Source organism: Microcaecilia unicolor, chromosome 11, assembly GCF_901765095.1.
Source record: "Microcaecilia unicolor chromosome 11, aMicUni1.1, whole genome shotgun sequence".
In the NCBI taxonomy this organism is placed as follows: domain Eukaryota; kingdom Metazoa; phylum Chordata; class Amphibia; order Gymnophiona; family Siphonopidae; genus Microcaecilia; species Microcaecilia unicolor.
This window is the reverse complement of record NC_044041.1, coordinates 191560940-191578806: the sequence shown is the minus strand read 5'-3', so window position 1 is coordinate 191578806 and position 17867 is coordinate 191560940. Positions and strand designations below refer to the sequence as shown.

General features: G+C 46.4%; 1 protein-coding gene across 2 annotated transcripts in view; it reads right to left on the bottom strand.

Moving 5' to 3' along the window:
- ASAP3 (ArfGAP with SH3 domain, ankyrin repeat and PH domain 3) overlaps positions 1 to 17867 on the bottom strand; it is a 69326-nt gene that overhangs the window by 15909 nt on the left and 35550 nt on the right. For both annotated transcript variants that reach the window (XM_030217741.1, XM_030217740.1), the window contains exons 11-17: positions 17657 to 17726; positions 14117 to 14204; positions 13814 to 13862; positions 13249 to 13427; positions 9807 to 9940; positions 8518 to 8612; positions 4000 to 4180 (exon numbers count right to left, since the gene is read on the bottom strand). In XM_030217741.1, coding sequence (XP_030073601.1) covers positions 4000 to 4180; positions 8518 to 8612; positions 9807 to 9940; positions 13249 to 13427; positions 13814 to 13862; positions 14117 to 14204; positions 17657 to 17726 — 796 coding nt within the window. The remainder of the gene's footprint in view (positions 1 to 3999; positions 4181 to 8517; positions 8613 to 9806; positions 9941 to 13248; positions 13428 to 13813; positions 13863 to 14116; positions 14205 to 17656; positions 17727 to 17867) is intronic.

Here is a 17867-nt window from a genome sequence, read left to right as displayed (position 1 = left end):
TTCGTTCTGTTTCTGAGTCTGACGTCCTGCACGTACAGCGTGCACGACGTCAGACTCAGAAACAAAACGAATGAAGAAGAGGACCTCGGCTGGCGGGGGTTAGGGTCCCCCGCCAGCAAAGGTAGGCGACGGCAACGGCGGGGGAGGTTGGCGGCGGGAGGGGGGTCGAGAGGGTCGTCGGCGGGGGGGGGGTCAAAGTTGTTGGTGGTGGTGACGGCGGTGATGGGGGGGGCTAAAATGTGTCCTCTCACCTCGGGTTCTGGACCCCCCTCCCGCCGAAGTCTGGCTACGCCCCTGCTCAAAGGTCAATCCTACAGAGCCTCAGGGAGAAAAGCACAACTGAATATTGCAGAACTTGGAAAGGGATGGAAGGCTGAATTCTGGTTACCATGTTCTAATTTGATCTTTTTGGGCCCAATATCCAGCCAGCGCTGGGCCCTGGATTTGCTGTCTGCCACCACTGTTAAACGGATATTCAATGCCGGGTCAATTCCGGCGACCGACCTTGAATATCTCAGTTTATTTTGGCAGTTATGCCGATATTCAGTGCTAACCGGTAAACTTTTTAGTGGTCAAAGATAGGCCTGCTACTTAAGTGGCCTATTTTGAGCACTCAGCATAGCTGGTTTGGCACTGAATATCTGCGGTTTTCGATATCATGGAGTTTATCTTTATATAAAAATGTATATACTGCCTCTGAGGGAGTGGATGGTATACTGAACAGCATTCCCTTACTGATGATGCAATTCAGCCACCTTGCAGCAGGTGGTGCTAGTCTGCCAAGGCTGAAGCTGAGGCAGAGGAGCGGGGCTCAGACCAGGCCGGAGTTAAATGCCCTGAGGCTGAATAAATCAGTGAGGCCATGAGTGTAGTAGTGTGGCTCAACCTTCATTGGTATCAGAGTTGTGTAGGAAGACTGGCAAGGTAGGAGACACCTTGAAGGGCATTTTCGAAAGGGACGACCAAGTTGCGATTTGGACATCCTTGCAAAACGTCCAAATCCAGGGGCGGGAAACCCGTATTTTTGAAACAAGATGGACGTCCATCTTTTGTTTCGAAAATACCGTCAGGGAAGTCCAAATCCTTAAATTTCGCCGTCCCTTGATTTGGATGTTCCTTGACATGAACGTTTCTGATTTTCAGCGGTTTTCTAAACCAAAGACGTCCATGTCAAAAACGGCCAAATGCAAGCCATTTGGTCATGGGAGGAGCCAGCATTTGTAGTGCACTGGTCCCCCTGACATGCCAAGACACCAACCGGGCACTCTAGGGGGCACTGCAGTGGACTTCATAATTTGCTCCCAGGTACATAGCTCCCTTACCTTGTGTGTTGAGCCCCCCAAAACCCACTACCCACAACTGTACACCACTACCATAGCCCTTACGGGTGAAGGGGGGCACCTAGATATGGATACAGTGGGTTTCTGGTGGGTTTTGGAGTGCTCGCTGTTTCCTCCACAAACGTAACAGGTGGGGGGGGGGGGGATGGGGCTGGGTCCGTCTGTCTGAAGTGCACTGCAGTACCCACTAAAACTGCTCCAGGGACCTGCATACTGCTGTCATGACATCTGAGGCTGGCATAGAGGCTGGCACAAAATATTTTTAAAGATGTTTTTTGAGGATGGGAGGGGGTTGGTGACCACTGGGGGAGTAAGGGGAGGTCATCCCCGATTCCCTCCGGTGGTCATCTGGTCATTTTGGGCACCTTTTGTGCATTAGTCATAAGAAAAACAGGTCTGGGTGAAAACGTCCAAGTGCTCGTCAGGGACGTCCTTGTTTTTTTTTTTTATTATGGGTCAAGGACGTCCAAGTGTTAGGCACACCTAAGCCCCGCCTTCGCTACGCCTCCAACACGTCCCTTGAACTTTGGCCGTCCTTGCGACAGAGTGCAGCTGAAGACGTCCTAAATCGAGCTTCAATTATACCGATTTGGACGTCCCTGGGAGAAGGACATCCATCTTCCGATTTATATCAAAAGATGGACGTCCTTCTCTTTCGAAAATGAGCCCGCTTGAGTACCATTCAGAAAGTACCTGTTTTTCATGTGAATGGACAATGTTTGGGTTAGGCTCAGAGCCAATCCTAATTAGAGACTGGGCTTGTGCAGGATAAAAGCCTGTGAAATAACAGGAGGCAGATACTGTGTCATATAATAAAGACTTTCCAATTTTGCATACAACCCTCGTGTGTGTGACCGAGTCTGTGCCTGATCCAAGCCACACCCACCCTTGACCCACATTACCACACTGCCCCTTAGAGACCAGCTCAGATATTATATGCTGTCTGCTGAGATCTAGCCAGAGCGCCACCAAAAGGAGAAGACAGACATTACACCATGTGATAACTGAAATATTGCAAAGGTGGCCACAATTTTTGCATTTTGCTTCTCCTCTGACATGCAACACAATGATCATCATCTCACATGCCAACACTGGCAAGACCTTCAGAGGGAGATGTGGTGAAAGCGCATCCAAATCTGTTGGAAGGAAGGACACTGAAATACTGGTCACCAGACAACAATCCATTCTTTGTCCAGACCAGAGGAAGGCTTCCTCCTGAAGGACTGTGTGCCTGCTTCTGGCCAGGCAGCCCGTGCTTCTGGGTTTGCAGTTGGCTTTCCAGAAATGATGTCTGGGATCGATGCCAGATACTTGTTAATACGCTCCTGCGAACAGCAGGTTGCGTCAGCCTCACAGTTCAGAACATGAAAGCAGAAAGGCACAATGGAAGCCGGAAGAAGCCTGAGCACAACAAAGTCAAACACACAAACCAGACTTTCAGGAAAAGCAGCTTCAAGCAGCCCAGGTACTCATCAAGGATTCAGCTAGGAGAGTTACTGGAAAGTTTGAAGGGCTCTCAGATTAGAAGCCCTGCTTGCTCTGGTGTGCTCCTACCTGTCAGGTGAGAGGTGCCAAGTCTCACTCATTTGAAAGCTCTCTCAATCTCACACTCTTTGAGGCCTATTTCTCACTCATCAGAGCTTCAGTGCCACTGCTTTCGTGAGAGGGAAGCCTTAGAGAAGTAAACCAAGTGGCCCAACCAGTAGGAAGAAATCTGAGCACACCTTCCTCTGCCTACTGCTTGCCCTTGCCCTGGCCCTTTTCCCTTTACTGCAAGTACCTGTGCTCTGAAACTTTTAACTATTGGGTGGAAGACAATTTTGAGCTGAAGAAATTTACCCAAATTGCTCCCCACTTTGTCTGTATTCTTTCAGAGGCTCCAAAGAAAAGCCAGTATCATTTAATGCTGCCTTGCAAAGCATCAAACATATAAATGGCAAGTGACCTGCAAATGAGCAGTAGAGACTTCCCTCTCTGTGCCGCCCTCGCGTCAAGACGTGATGACGTCAGAGGGCGGCACAGAGAGGGAAACTGAGTCGGACTGTCAGACGCTGCCGCTGCCGCTGGAGCCTGGAAATGAACATCGCGCGCACCAACCTCCACCCTCCCCCCCCCATCCCCGCCACCACTCCCGCCCCCCTCCGTATCGGGCCCCCTGCACTGACCTGACAGCGCCTCTCACCTCCGTGTGGAAGCGCTGCAGGCAGGTGCAGAGCGATCTGCTGCTGCCTGCAGCGCTTTCACACAGAGGCGCTGTCAGGTCAGTGCAGGAGGCCAGGCACAGAGGGGGGAGGGAGCGGCGGCGAGGAGGGTAGCTGGAAATCTTGCCCATTTTATCAGACTTAACGGCTAGTTACTACAATTAAATCATTCTAGGTTTATACCCTGGATACACTGTCTGAAAAATCTCACTCTCTGGCCTTCAGTCTCACTCCTTGGCATGGTAAATCTCACTCTTTGGGATGGTTCATCCTTGGCATCTCTGCTTATACCCTGCCCTGAGCTGTCTTAATACATAAAGAACACTGTATATCCCATCCTACACTTCTCAACAGCCAAAACATGTTCCTGTCTTATCCTAATGCAGTCGGCGAGCCATCCTTCCTTTGTTAATCAGTCTTCCCACTGCCGATGCTCACAGTCTATGTGCAGAACTTACCTGTCCATCTTGGGTCGGTACAGGTTTTGTCAGATCCCACCCCTCTGCAAAGGCCTTTAACAAAGCCAGTAGGTCGCAGTTCTGGATGGCTTCCAAAACTCGACGAGATTCAGCCCAGCTCTCCTTCTCTACGTACTTATGGTCCACATACTTAGCTAGGATGTACTCCTTTCGTGCATTCCTATGGGAGGAGGGGAAGGGGGAGGGGAGAAGCAGAACAGTTCAGTTAGAGCATGGAGCTGAAATATTTTGCTCAACTTTCCACCTGCCAACACTTATTCCCTTTCCTGCTCACCTCTGTCCATTCTCTTTGAGCCTCTGCATATCTGTCACATCCCAGATGTCAAAAAGCCAAAATCCTTTATTAAGACCCTACACGATCCGTGTTTCGGCCAGAGAGGCCTTCTTCAGGGGTCTACAGTTTGGCATATACAGATATTCTTCCAAAGATGCTCACAAATTGAGACAATCTCCGGGTGCTATCCAAGCGAAACATAAATTCTATAAATTTTTTGGAAGAATATCTGTATATGCCAAACTGTAGACCCCTGAAGAAGGCCTCTCTGGCCAAAACATGGACCGTGTAGGGTCTTAATAAAGGATTTTGGCTTTTTGACATCTGGGATTTTAGTTTGGTCTTTCTGGGTATCTTCTGCCTCCTTTTTGTTGTTTTCTTGTTTTTTGCGGGAGATTTGGACTCTCTTTGTTGTTATCTGTCACATCTCCCCCCCCCCCCCCTCACTATTTCTCAGTACTTTTGTGGGACTACCGGTTTCTCTGGGTAACTCTCGGGGGATGGAAGGGATGTACACAATCCAAAAATTCAGCTCGTTTAGCCTTTTTTCCACAATTTTCATATATTTATCAGGTCAATTCACACATTCGTCTTAATTTAAATTTTTTTTTTACTGTGCATTAAAACTTTCTAAACACTTCTATAATGGGGGTCTATTTTTAATGACGATTCTGTTCATTTTTTCTGCCAATCGATATTTTCGTTGTTTTTCTTTTTCTTGTAAGATTTACATTCTCGTAAATTATATTTTGTTAAATTTTATTTTAAAACTTTTAGCGTGTTTATCCACCCCTAGAATGCTCACAAAATAATTGGGTTTGGCATAAGCCAATAGTTCGCAAACCTTTCCTGAAGGCTCCCCCCAACCAGTCAGGTTTTCTGGATATCCACAACAAATATTCATGAACAGATTTGCACGCACCGCCTCCTTCGCATGCAAATTGTTCTCATGCATATTCATGATGGAAATCCTGAACATCTGACTGGTTGGGAAGCCTCCAGGACAGACTTGGCAACCACTTGGTTAAGTGCTGCTGAATATGCCCGGTTAAACTGGACAAACGATTTAAACGATACGTCCAAAAAAAAATGCTTTATTGCAGAATCACAATCACATAAAATGCCCGACACAGGCCTTGTTTCGCCCTCAAGGGCTGTGTCAGGGGCTATATAATGCTCAAGAGCCAACAATCTAGGCGGTGTATATGGTGCTAACACTACTGCTACTACTTATCATTTCTATAGCACTACTAGACGTACGCAGCGCTGTACACTTGAACATGAAGAGACAGTCCCTGCTTGACAGAGCTTACAATCTAATTAGGCCAGACAAACAGGACAAATAAGGGATAAGGACAAAGAGTAGCAAGATTCCGGAATCCCAAAGAGTAGGAAGATTCTAGAATCCCACAGTAGCAAGATTCTGTGTGGAATCCCAAAGAGTAGCAAGATTCCGGAATCCCAAAGACTACTACTACTACTTATCATTTCTATAGCGCTACTAGACGTACGCAGCGCTGTACACTTGAACATGAAGAGACAGTCCCTGCTCCACAGAGCTTACAATCTAATTAGGACAGACAAACAGGACAAACAACAACCAAATATAATTGGAATTACACAGCTGGTAGTGTCAAGGAGATAAAAAACCAGCGCAATGACTGTTACAATGTGAAAGGCTCCGCCTCTGTCCTCCAATCCAGTTATTGCGCTGGGTTTTTATCTCCTTGACACTATCATCTATGTAATTCCAATTATATTCGGTTGCTACCACCATATACACCGCCTAGATTGTTGGCTGTTGAGCATTATATAGCCCCTGATGCAGCCCTTGTGGGCGAAGCACGGCCTGTGTCGGGCATTTTATGTGATTCTGCAATAAAGCATTTTTTTTTTACCTATCGCTGATCCGCTTGTCTTTATACCACATTGGAGTTTGCCGATCGTTTGCCTTGTTTCTTCAAACAATTTAAACGGCCAGGACCCATTCCTGACCGTTTAAATCTTTTTGAATATCAACCCCTAAAGAGCAGAAGGAAGACTAACAAGTCTGAGGTTACAAGTCAAACAGAAGGGTGGAAGTAAATGTTCCAGGATAAATCAGAACAAAGTCGAAATATCTGAAAAAAAAAACCTATTTGTTCTTCAATGGTTGTTCAAATAGACGTACAATCTTGACCTCCACAGGCGTAAATAATCCCGACCCAAAACTGATAACAATGCAGACATAAAAATAAGAACATTGAATGTAACAAAATAAATAAATACTATCAATAGACTCCTATAGAAGATTTTCTGCCGAAACACGGCCCGTGTTCAGTCAGGACTATTTGGGTCAGGGTTATTTATGCTTGTGGAGGTCAAGATTGTACGTCTATTTGAGCAGCCATTGAAGAATAAATAGACATTTGGACTTTGTTCTGGTTTATCCTGGAACATCTACTTCCACCCTTCTGTTTGTCTTCATTTACTGTGGAAGTTTTGTGTCCCCCTTTGTTTTGTGAGGTTGCACTCAGTGAGCTCAGGTGACTTTGAGGGGCTACTCTCTATCGTCATTAACTGAAGAAACCAGACTTCTAGACAATCAACCTCCAGAACCTGTGCTCAGACTTGTACTCACATCACCCCCCTCCCCCACTGCCTAAAACACAAACTCACTGGACTTCACCTGTTGAGTGGTACAGGATGCTACTGCTACTACTACTACTACTACTTATCATTTCTATAGCACTACTAGACTTACGCAGCACTGTACACTTGAACATGAAGAGACAGTCCCTGCTCGACAGAGCTTACAATCTAATTAGGACAGACAAACAGGACAAACAAGAGATAAGGGAATATTAAGGTGAGGATGATAAAATAAGGGTTCTGAACAAGTGAATAAGGGTTAGGAGTTAAAAGCAGCATCAAAAAGGTGGGCTTTTAGCTTAGATTTGAAGATGGCCAGAGATGGAGCTTGACATACCAGCTCAGGAAGTCTATTCCAGGCATATGGTGCAGCAAGATAAAAGGAATGGAGTCTGGAGTTAGCGGTGGAGGAGAAGGGTGCAGATAAGAGAGATTTACCCAGTGAACGGAGTTCCCGGGGAGGAATGTAGGGAGAGATGAGAGTGGAGAGGTACTGAGGAGCTGCAGAGTGAATGCACTTATAGGTCAATAAGAGGAGTTTGAACTGTATGCAGAAATGGATAGGAAGCCAGTGAAGTGACTTGAGGAGAGGGCTAATATGAGCATAACGACCCTGGCGGAATATTAGTCGTGCAGCAGAATTATGAACAGATTGAAGAGGAGAGAGATGGCTAAGTGGGAGACCTGTGAGAAGCAAGTTGCAATAGTCTAAGCGAGAGGTGATAAGAGCGTGGATGAAGGTTCTGGTAGTGTGCTCAGAAAGGAAAGGGCGAATTTTACTGATATTATAGAGAAAGAAACGACAGGTTTTAGCAGTCTGTTGAATATGTGCAGAGAAGGAGAGGGAGGAATCGAAGATGACCCCAAGGTTACGAGCTGATGAGACAGGAAGGATGAGAGTGTTATCCACAGAAATAGAGAATGGGGGAGGAGGAGAGGTTGGTTTAGGGGGAAAGATAAGAAGCTCAGTCTTGGTCATGTTTAGTTTCAGATGGCGCTGAGACATCCAGGCAGCAATGTCAGACAGGCAGGCTGATACTTTGGCCTGGGTTTCGGCTGTGATTTCTGGTGTGGCGAGGTAGATCTGGGAGTCATCAGCATAAAGATGATACTGAAAACCTTGGGATGAGAGTACCAAGGGAAGAAGTATAGATGGAGAAGAGAAGAGGTCCCAGGACAGATCCCTGAGGTACACCAACTGACAGTGGGATAGAAGTAGAAGAGGATCCTAAAGGTATGCTGGGAGAGATAAGAAGAAAACCAGGAAAGAACAGAGCCCTGAAATCCAAGTGAGGACAGCGTATCAAGGAGTAGACTGTGATCAACAGTGTCAAAAGCAGCAGATAGATCGAGAAGGATGAGGATAGAATAGAGACCTTTGGATCTGGCTAGGAACAGATCATTGGAGACTTTAGCAAGCGTTGTTTCAGTTGAATGAAGGGGGCGAAAGCCAGACTGAAGTGGATCAAGAATAGCTTGAGATGAAAGAAAGTCAAGGCAACGGCGGTGAACAGCGAATAAGGATGCACCTCCTTACTCGCCCCTCCTACCCCCAACAAAAACTCTACCCACAGCAAGTCCCACAAACTTACATGTCACTGCTGGGTGAAGGTTTTACACTGGTCTGGGCAGGAAGAGCAGCCTCCAAGATCTCATTAAACTTTGCGTTTCCAATACTTACTGCCAACTGTGAAGGAGGAACATGATCAATAGCAGGCATTAGTGAAATCAGAGAAGAGAGGAAAAGGTTTCGGTGGCAAAGGCTGCAGTGGGGTAGGTAGCTGCCAGGAACCTTTCCTGGCCATTTAAACCATTTTAAATATCCTCATCTATAAATAGACAGGAGACCTTGCCATTGAGTGCTCTCTTAAAAACATCGGGGTCCTTTAACTACACTGCATTAAGGGGCCTTTTTACTAAGCTATGGTAGAAAGGGCCCTGGGCTAGCGACGGGGACCATTTTTGCCATACGCCGAGGCTCTTTTTAACGCAGCGGGTAAAAAGGCTGAAAAATGACATGGCTTTGCGGGGTGTGGAAACGTCAAGCAACTAGTGCGTTTGCATTACCGTGTGCTAACTGGATAACGCTGACTAAACAGAGCCAGTAGGTTCTCCTGTGTTCATTTTTTTTTCTTTGCGGCAAGACCTGTGAACTAATGAAAAAATGAGTGACCTGCAAAAAAAAATCTATATTTAAAATGGCCTCGATACCGCCGCTTTAAAAATGGTTTTACAGTGAAGCCTCGGTTTTCATTGACGTCGGTTTTGGTCGGTTTCGGATTTCGTTGATTTTTTCGACTAGAAATTTGTCTCGGTTTTCGTCGGTTGCCTCGGATTTCATCGAAAAAAAAAGAACGTCCATCACTCAATTTGTATCGGAAGATGGACGTCCTTCTCCCGATTTTGGGCGTCCTCGTTAATTGCCTCGGTTTTCGTCGGTTTCGGATTTCGCCGATTGTTTTCGGACGGATTATCGACGAAAACCAAGGTTTCACTGTATGTGCAGGAAAGTTCTCTGTTAGCATACGTTAAGCGCAGATTTGCCGCAGCTTAGTGAAAGAGCTTCATTGTCCTTCGTAGCCGGGATAATCTCATATAAGCTAACACATGCTCTTAGCAATGTCTCTTACTGTATGCCACTGGGTGCACATTTAGCATGACTGAAGTAGTAGGCGTTATTTACTGCTCGTTATGTAACTCTTCCTTTGAATACGGCTCACTCAACCCTGCTTCCTGCAGCTGGACAGGACTAGGTTACTTTGGGTCACAGCTGTTCGGGACTCAGAGCTATTTGTGGGTTCCAGCCAGTCTCACTAGGGAAACGACCCAACTAATTCTGGGCTCAGTGAGAGGCGAGGAGGAAGAGGAGGAAGATACATACCAGCAGTTCCGAAGTGCTCAGCACGTCCAGCGTCAGGGACTGGATGCGGGAATAGTGTACACCCAGCTCCCGATGGATCCCCGAGCACTCAATACAGGTCAAGATCCCCAAGTTAGTAGACAGCCAGGTGGGGTCTGGAAGGCAGAGACACAACATTAAAGGCTCAATTCAGTATATGGCACTGAAAAATAATTGGCGGCAGTGGCAAAGCCAAGGGTGGGCCTGGATGGGCCCAGGCCCACCCACTTTGAGCTCAGGCCCACACCTATGATGTGGCTGGCAGGGATCTCTAAGCCTCACCAGCCAAAAACTCCCAACAACTGTCCCTCCTGCATACCTTGTAAATAGCAGGTCTTCGCCTGCAGTGAGCAGAGACTGATACATACTATTCGCACCAGCCCCACAGCCTTCCCTCTGATGTATTCCCACCTATGCGGAAACAGGAAGTTGCATCAGAGGGAAGGCTGTAGGGCCAACATGAGCAGGGTGTATTAGTTGCTGCATGCGAGGGAGGAAGGATGTTTGAGAGACCAAATGGCGTGCAGGCGAGAGAGGGAGAGACCAAATCACTTGTGGAACAGGGCAAAGTTCTTCTGCTCACCCATCCTGGGCCCAGGCCCACCCAAAATTGGGTGTCTGGCTACGCCGCTGATTGGCAGTGGAAGGTCTTCTATAAAGGGCGCTCCAGGCTAGCCATCCTTTGTAGAATAGTGAGCATTTACACCAACTGAAACCAGGTGTAAATCTCGGCACACAGGATGGGCACTAACCCCCGAATTCTATAACACTGACCCGCTCATGTTCCTCCCATCATTATGCCCCCTTTTCAGATCCGCACGAATACACTTAGATGCTATTCCATAACAGGGCACGTAAGTGTAGTCCTGCACTGATCTGTCATTTTCGGACTGTTTTGGCGCCTAGCTTCCATTATAATGGTTTTCTGTGCCGAACAATCAGTGCAAAAATGGAACATAAGTACAAAAGTGTTGCCATACTGGGAAAGACCAAAGGTCCATCAAGCCCAGCATCCTGTTTCCAACAGTGACTAATCCAGGTCACAAGTACCTGGCAGAAAAACAAAGAATAGCAACATTCCATGTAGAACCCCAAAGAGTAGCAAGATTCTAGAATTCTAAAGAATAACAAGATTCCATGCAGAATTTCAAAGTGTAGCAACGTTCCATGTAGACCCCCAAAGAGTAGCAAGATTCCATTCAGAATCCCCAGTACATAAGTATTGCCATACTTGGAAAGACCGAAGGTCCATCAAGCCCTGCATCCTGTTTCCAACAGTGGCCAATCCAGGTCACAAGTACCTGGCAAGATCCCAAAAAAGTACAAAACATTTTATACTGCTTATAATGCTGGGCACCATATATAGAATTTCGCAGTAATAGACTAACTTGAATTCTTATCCCCTTCCTCTCAGCCAGGACCTGCTTTCTCAAGGTCTGTGCACCCTGTGTTTCATGCCCCCATGTGCTCTCACCGCACTCCTACCCCACCCACTTGCACGATATCAGCAAGGGAAGCTAATGAATGAGGTACAATTCTGGCACCTCAGTTTCCTTTGCACTCTATACAGTCACACATACTGAGCTACAGCCCTGCTACCCAAAACTATCGGCCAACTCAGGAGTAATAAAAGCTTTTGCCATCCCCAAGATGTAAGACACACCCACCATAAAGCCCACCTTCCCAGTCAGACCCCCCATAATACCGTGAAATACATGATGAAAACAAAAAAACATCAGCGAGGCAAAAGGAAGAGACACAACCTACAAACTGCGCTTTAATTTTGCACTTGAAAGTTCAGGTCCAGCTGCCAAGGTCCAGGTCGGCAAATGCAAGCTTATAACCCTGGAGAGCTCAGCTCGGGAGCAGGAAGCAAGATGCCCCTACATCCTGATTCAGTGGCGTAGCCGTGAATTTTTTTTTTTTTTTTTTTTCAGGGGGTGCATCTCCCGCACCCCTCCCCCATTTCTGCACCCCCCCCCCCCCCCACACACACACACACCCCAGTACCTTAAAATCATCTCTACTCCAGTCTCCTCCCAGGCAGCGGCACTCATAAGCTGCCTGCGGCCTGCTCTCTGAACTGTCCCACCCTTCACAAAACAGGAAGTTGCATCAGAAGAGGCGGGACGGTTTAGAGTGCAGGCTGCAGGCAGCCTATGAGTGCCATTGTCGCTGTCCGGATGACGACTAGAGCAGAGACGATTTTAAGGTACGAACGGGGAAGTGGGGGGCCGGGTCTGACAGGGAGCATGTACACAATACACGCACTGGCCTGATTCCCCCCCCCCCTTAAAAAATAAAAACATCTGAGCGGGGGGGAAAGATAAACCATGTGGCGTACCACCCAGCAGAACATGTAATATTTCCTAAGTCCCAAATGTGAATCCCCAAAATATTCATAGGTTCAAATAATTTTGCAGCAAAATCAGCATCACGTGTGGCTTGGGTCCTCTCCCATCCCCACCTCTGGTCACTTATAAACATTTCAGAACGTAATTCTAAACTCGGAGCATATTTAGAAGTCCATCTTCTTGGCACACAGTGCTTACACTGTAAAGTATCATACGGTCCTGTTTTGATGGAAAAGGGTCAGAGACACCGATAATCAAATACTGAGAGAGACAGACTTGTGTGACCTTGGAAAGCGTCTAAAAATCAACCAATGGAAACAGGAAGAGGGGGGGGGGGGGGGTTCCACACCTTTCACAGAAATGCAAGCAAAGAAGACCAAGGGTGGAAGAAACCCAAATCCAAATGACCAGTCCAAACCAGGGGCGTAGCCAGACTACAGATTTTGGGTGGGCCTAGGCAAGAAGTGGGTGGGCACCAAGTGCGCTGAAAACTGAGCATGCGCAGGTGCTGGTATCGTGGAGAGTGGTGTTTTCGTTACCATTAGGAGGAAGTCTTCAGCTGGCTGAGCTTGGGATCCCCACCAGCTACCACTAAACATGTGGTACTGTTGGGTGGGCCTGAGCCCTAAGTGAGTGAGCCCCGGCCCACCCAGGCCCACCTGTGGCTATGCCACTGGTCCAAACAAGGGAATAAACTTCTTCTGAAGCTTTTATTCCCTTGTTTGGACTGGTCGTTTGGATTTGGTTTTCTTCCACCCTTGGTCTTCTTTGCTTGGAAAGTGCCTGCCAGTGGGGTTGGAGGAGAGAGGGAGGGCATTCAAATCAAAAACTGATGTGTGCATAAGCCAGAAAGCTGGTCCTACAAAATAAATGCACTCTGTTACTAATGAAGCTACTGTTTCTTAATATTCATATGTCCTAGGAGAGATCTCTCTGAAGCTTCTGCTGCACAAAGCAGTTATCAGCCTCATGTCTCAAAGGGCCTATTGGAAGCTTCGGAATGTTGAGAAGATCAAGTGATTTGATTGACCAAACATTCCCCGTTGCTTCTTCTCCTATTCCTTGCCTACCTGGGGCTCCGCAGTCACAGCACTGCCTGTTCCCCGGCATGTTCTTCACCTCTGCAATGATGGTCTTGGTGAGTTCTTGCAGGCCGCTGTTTGTACCACCGTGGTCCCCCTTGCTCAGCTCCCCCTTGAAAGCGTTGTTGAGGGATTCCTCCTTGCTGTTCTGCAGCACAGACACCCAACTGCAGACACAAAGAAAGTGCATGGACCAGGGAGGGAGCAGAGGGACAACAGAAATATTGGGTCAGACCAAAGGTATATTAAGCCCAAGACAGTGGCCAATCCAGGTCACGTTTCTGGTAGAATCCCAAAAAAGTATATAGATTTCATGTTGCTTGTCCTCAGACATATGCAGTGGCTTTCCCAAAATCTCCATTGTTAATAACTGTGTAGGAACATTTCCTCCAGGAACTTGCCCAAATCTTTTTTTTTTTTAGTCCAGCTATGCTAACTGTTGTTACCACGTTTTCCAACCACGAATCACAGATAACGATAACTGTAGTGCTGAGGGGAGGAACTAGACCCCATGACAGGGGTCGTAAGTTCCGAAGAGCCAAGGGACACTTACGCAACATACTCCTGATCATCTTCAGCCTGGAAGTGGTAAGTCCTGTTATCTGAAAGAAGAGGGAAAATCCGGTGAAATTAAGACCTGAAAAGAAATCTGCCAGGCGGGAAACCACTCACAAACCCTTCCAGAGAGTTATTCTAAGCAACAACCGTGGCTGTCAAACCAGGCAGGGTGCTTATGCCCTTCCTAGATCTACCCATGCCCTCACTAGGCAGGGCCCTAGCGACTGGCACCTTCACGAGGTAGATTACCAGCTCTTCTAAGGTCAAGTGGACCCTCCCAGTTGCAGGAGCAACTTACGTGTCACGAGGTCAAAGCTTCTCTTCTCCTCAGGGTTGGGCCGCACCTGACAGGTCAAAAGATTGAGCTTCACCGGTGGGCGATTTATCTACGAGAGGGAAGGTGAGGTGAGTAGAGATGGACCGTGGACACACATCTGCCTCAAACATTTTAGTTGGGAGAACAGTGAAGGAGAGTTTGACAGAAGGGTGAGGATCTGAAAGGTTGAGCCACACTATTAGTATTTTGTTACAGCTTCACATTCTCTCCTACATCAAATGGCAAATGTTAATTTTCCAGTGAAAGGGCTCCTAATGGAGGTTAAACAAGAACAAAAGCAGTCCCAGCATTAAAAGAAAGAAAAAAAAAACACCCTGGAGCTTGTCCATAGGATCCATCACTGTGTTGGATAAAGTATCTACTGCCAGCTGCTATGTCGAACCCCAAACTGACTACATGCATTTCCTCGGGCAAGTCTTTCCACTAACAAATAACACTTGCTAACAACCCTCACCTACCCCAAATTCTCCTTTTTCTTTTCATCTGGAGTGTGCCTCCCCTTCCTTCTGGGAACAGAATAGCCCAGAAACATAACAGTAGAAACATGGTAGTCATCTCCAAGCTTCTATGAATTGGTACCAAAACAAATCTATTTTTAAATATTAAACGTGTGCCTGTAATTATCTGCCTCATTTACATGTGTCATTAAGTAGAGGAGTGTGGTAGCCGTGTTAGTCCACTCTTAAGGTTATCAATAGAAATCAAACAAAATAAAACATGGAAAAGAAAATAAGATGATACCTTTTTTATTGGACATAACTTAATACATTTCTTGATTAGCTTTCGAAGGTTGCCCTTCTTCGTCAGATCGGAAATAAGCAAATGTGCTAGCTGACAGTGTATATAAGTGAAAACCTTCAAGCATTACTATGACAGTCTGACAGGGTGGGTCTCACTGTACCAATGACTTCACAGTGAGAATCCTGAAAGGTAACTTTAAAACCATACAAGAACGTAAGACCTTTGAAGTCAGAATGATTGAATATTTTAACACCCAACAGAAAGGACTTAACAAGGATCTGGGGTTCCTAGCCCATTATAAACCATAAAGCTGTATGTCTCTGTTGATCACCCCACCCCTCACCTATCCACACCCATCCTGTTAGAATATCAATGATATGCTTTGATGTCCCCATGTATACCTCCGACCCACCCCCATCCTCCCACCCTGTCAGACTGTCATAGTAATGCTTGAATGTTTTCACTTATATACACTGTCAGCTAGCACATTTGCTTATTTCCGATCTGACGAAGAAGGGCAGCCTTCGAAAGCTAATCAAGAAATGTATTAAGTTATGTCCAATAAAAAAGGTATCATCTTATTTTATTTTCCATGTTTTATTTTGTTTGATTTCTATTGATAACATGTGTCATTAGCAACTGCCTTTGTAATGTATTTCTTCTTATTCTCTACGCAAACATACGCATTGATGTCCACGCTTGGTTCTACAAAATCCCTATCTGGGATGTGCGTGGACGTTATCACTGCTTGAAACGATTGACGTTCACGTTTAAAGGCATTTGAGACTTAGAATAACATGACAACTACTGTTCCACAGGAAAAAAAAAATCAACAATATTCAGTGAAACCTCGGTTTTCGTTGACTTCGGTTATCGTCGGTTTCGGTTTTCGTTGATTTTTTTCAGTGAAAAATTTGTCTCAGATTTCGTTGGTTGCCTCAGTTTTCGCTGCTAATTTTGCGAAAAGAAAGGGCAACCCACACGTTCTCCTGCTCATTGGATTTATATTGATTCATATGGAAATAATTGCCCCGGTTTTCGTCTGTTTCGGTTTTCGTTGATTGTTTTCGGACGGATTATCAACGAAAACCGAGGTATCACTGTATATTTTTAAAAGACTGAAGAAAGACATGTTAGAGTGAAATAACCGTGGCAGGTCATTTTGAACTTTTGTCTGCTGGTAGGTGCAACAGTCGATAGTTAAAGTATAGAATTTATAGAAGCTTGGAGACCGACCACTATAATTTTTATTGTCAAGTTTTTTATGCTTGTGGATTATCTAGGGGGGAAGAGTTCTGTTTGGTTTAGTAGCCCATAAATATGCCAGGGCTGGAGAGTTGGCTTCCTACATGCTTCCTCTTACACTGGCTGGTCATTTATTACATAGAAAATACATAAGTACATAAGCATCGCCATGCTGGGGACAGACCAAGGGTCCATCGAGCCCAGCACCCTGTCACCGACAGCGGCCAAAAGAACAAGCAATTTGTCCCGTCCATCCTAGAAATACTGTATTATTCCCTCGTCCATTCAATAACATTCTATGGCTTTTTCCTCCAGGAAGCAGTCCAACCCTTTTTTGAAGTCCGCTAAGTTAGCCGCCTTAACCACCTTTTCCGGCAGCGAATTCCAGAGTTTAACTACGCGTTGAGCGAACAAAACTTTTCTCCGATTCGTTTTAAATTTACCACACTGCAGCTTCATCGCATGCCCCCTTGTCCTAGTATTTTTGGAAAGCGTAAACAGACACTCCACATCGACCCGTTCCATTCCACTCATTATCTTATAGACCTCTATCATATCTCCCCTCAGCTGATTTTTCTCCAAGCTGAAGACCCCCAGCCTCTTCAGCCTATCCTGATAGGGAAGTCATCCCATCCCCTGTATCATGTTTGTCGCCCTTCTCTGCACCTTTTCCAATTCCACTATGTCTTTTTTGAGGTGCAGCAACCAGAATTGAAAACAATACTCAAGGCGTGGTCGCACCATGGAGCGACACAACGGCAGAATAATATCTTTATTTTTGTTTTCCATCCCTTTCCTGATACCCAACATTCTATTCGCTTTCCTAGCTGCAGCAGCACATTGAGCAGAAGTTTTCAACATATCATCAACGACACCTAGATCCCTTTCTTGGTCCGTGACTCCCAACGCTGAACCTTGCATTACGTAGCTATAGTTTGGGTTCCTCTTTCCCACATGCATCACTCTGCACTTGTTCACGTTAAACGTCATTTGCCATTTAGATGCCCAGTCTCCCAGTCTCGTAAGGTCCTCTTGTAGTTTTTCACAATCTTCCCGCGATTTGACTACTTTGAATAACTTTATGTCATTGGCAAATTTGATTACCTCACTAGTTACCCCCATCCCTAGGTCATTTATGAATATGTTAAAAAGCAGAGGTCCCAGCACCGATCCCTGAGGGACCCGGCTAACTACCCTTCTGACTCAGTACACTCTTACGGCACGCTGCACTAATGCCACCTTTGAGGTGGTCTGTCTTCTCCTGCTCCTGTGTTCCGTGACCCGGATTATCGCATTAATGCAATCATCTGGGTCCAGGAACACAGTAGCAGGAGAGAGACAGAACAGGAAGAAGCTTCTGCTCCCTCGAAACCAAGGAGGTTCGAAACCTTGCCAGCACCGGGCCCCCACCTGGAGGCCAGGCCCAGGGAATCTTCTCCCCCCCCCCCCCCCCCCTTGGTGGCCCTGCCTCACACCACCGCATGCCAACCAGTGACACCCTGCTGTAACACTCACCGTGCTGTGTGATATTGTCAGGAAGCCATACTTCACACCGCATTTCCTCTTCAGCCAGGCCTTACGTATTCTAGATCAGCGAAGGGGAGAAAAACATTGGTCAGCAACGTTCAGACAAGACAGCAGGATCGGCAGACCATTAGCCCAGATAACTGAGCAGTTACCTGGGTTAAATCATGGACTGCAAGTTTCCCTCACCTCTGGAGGGCAA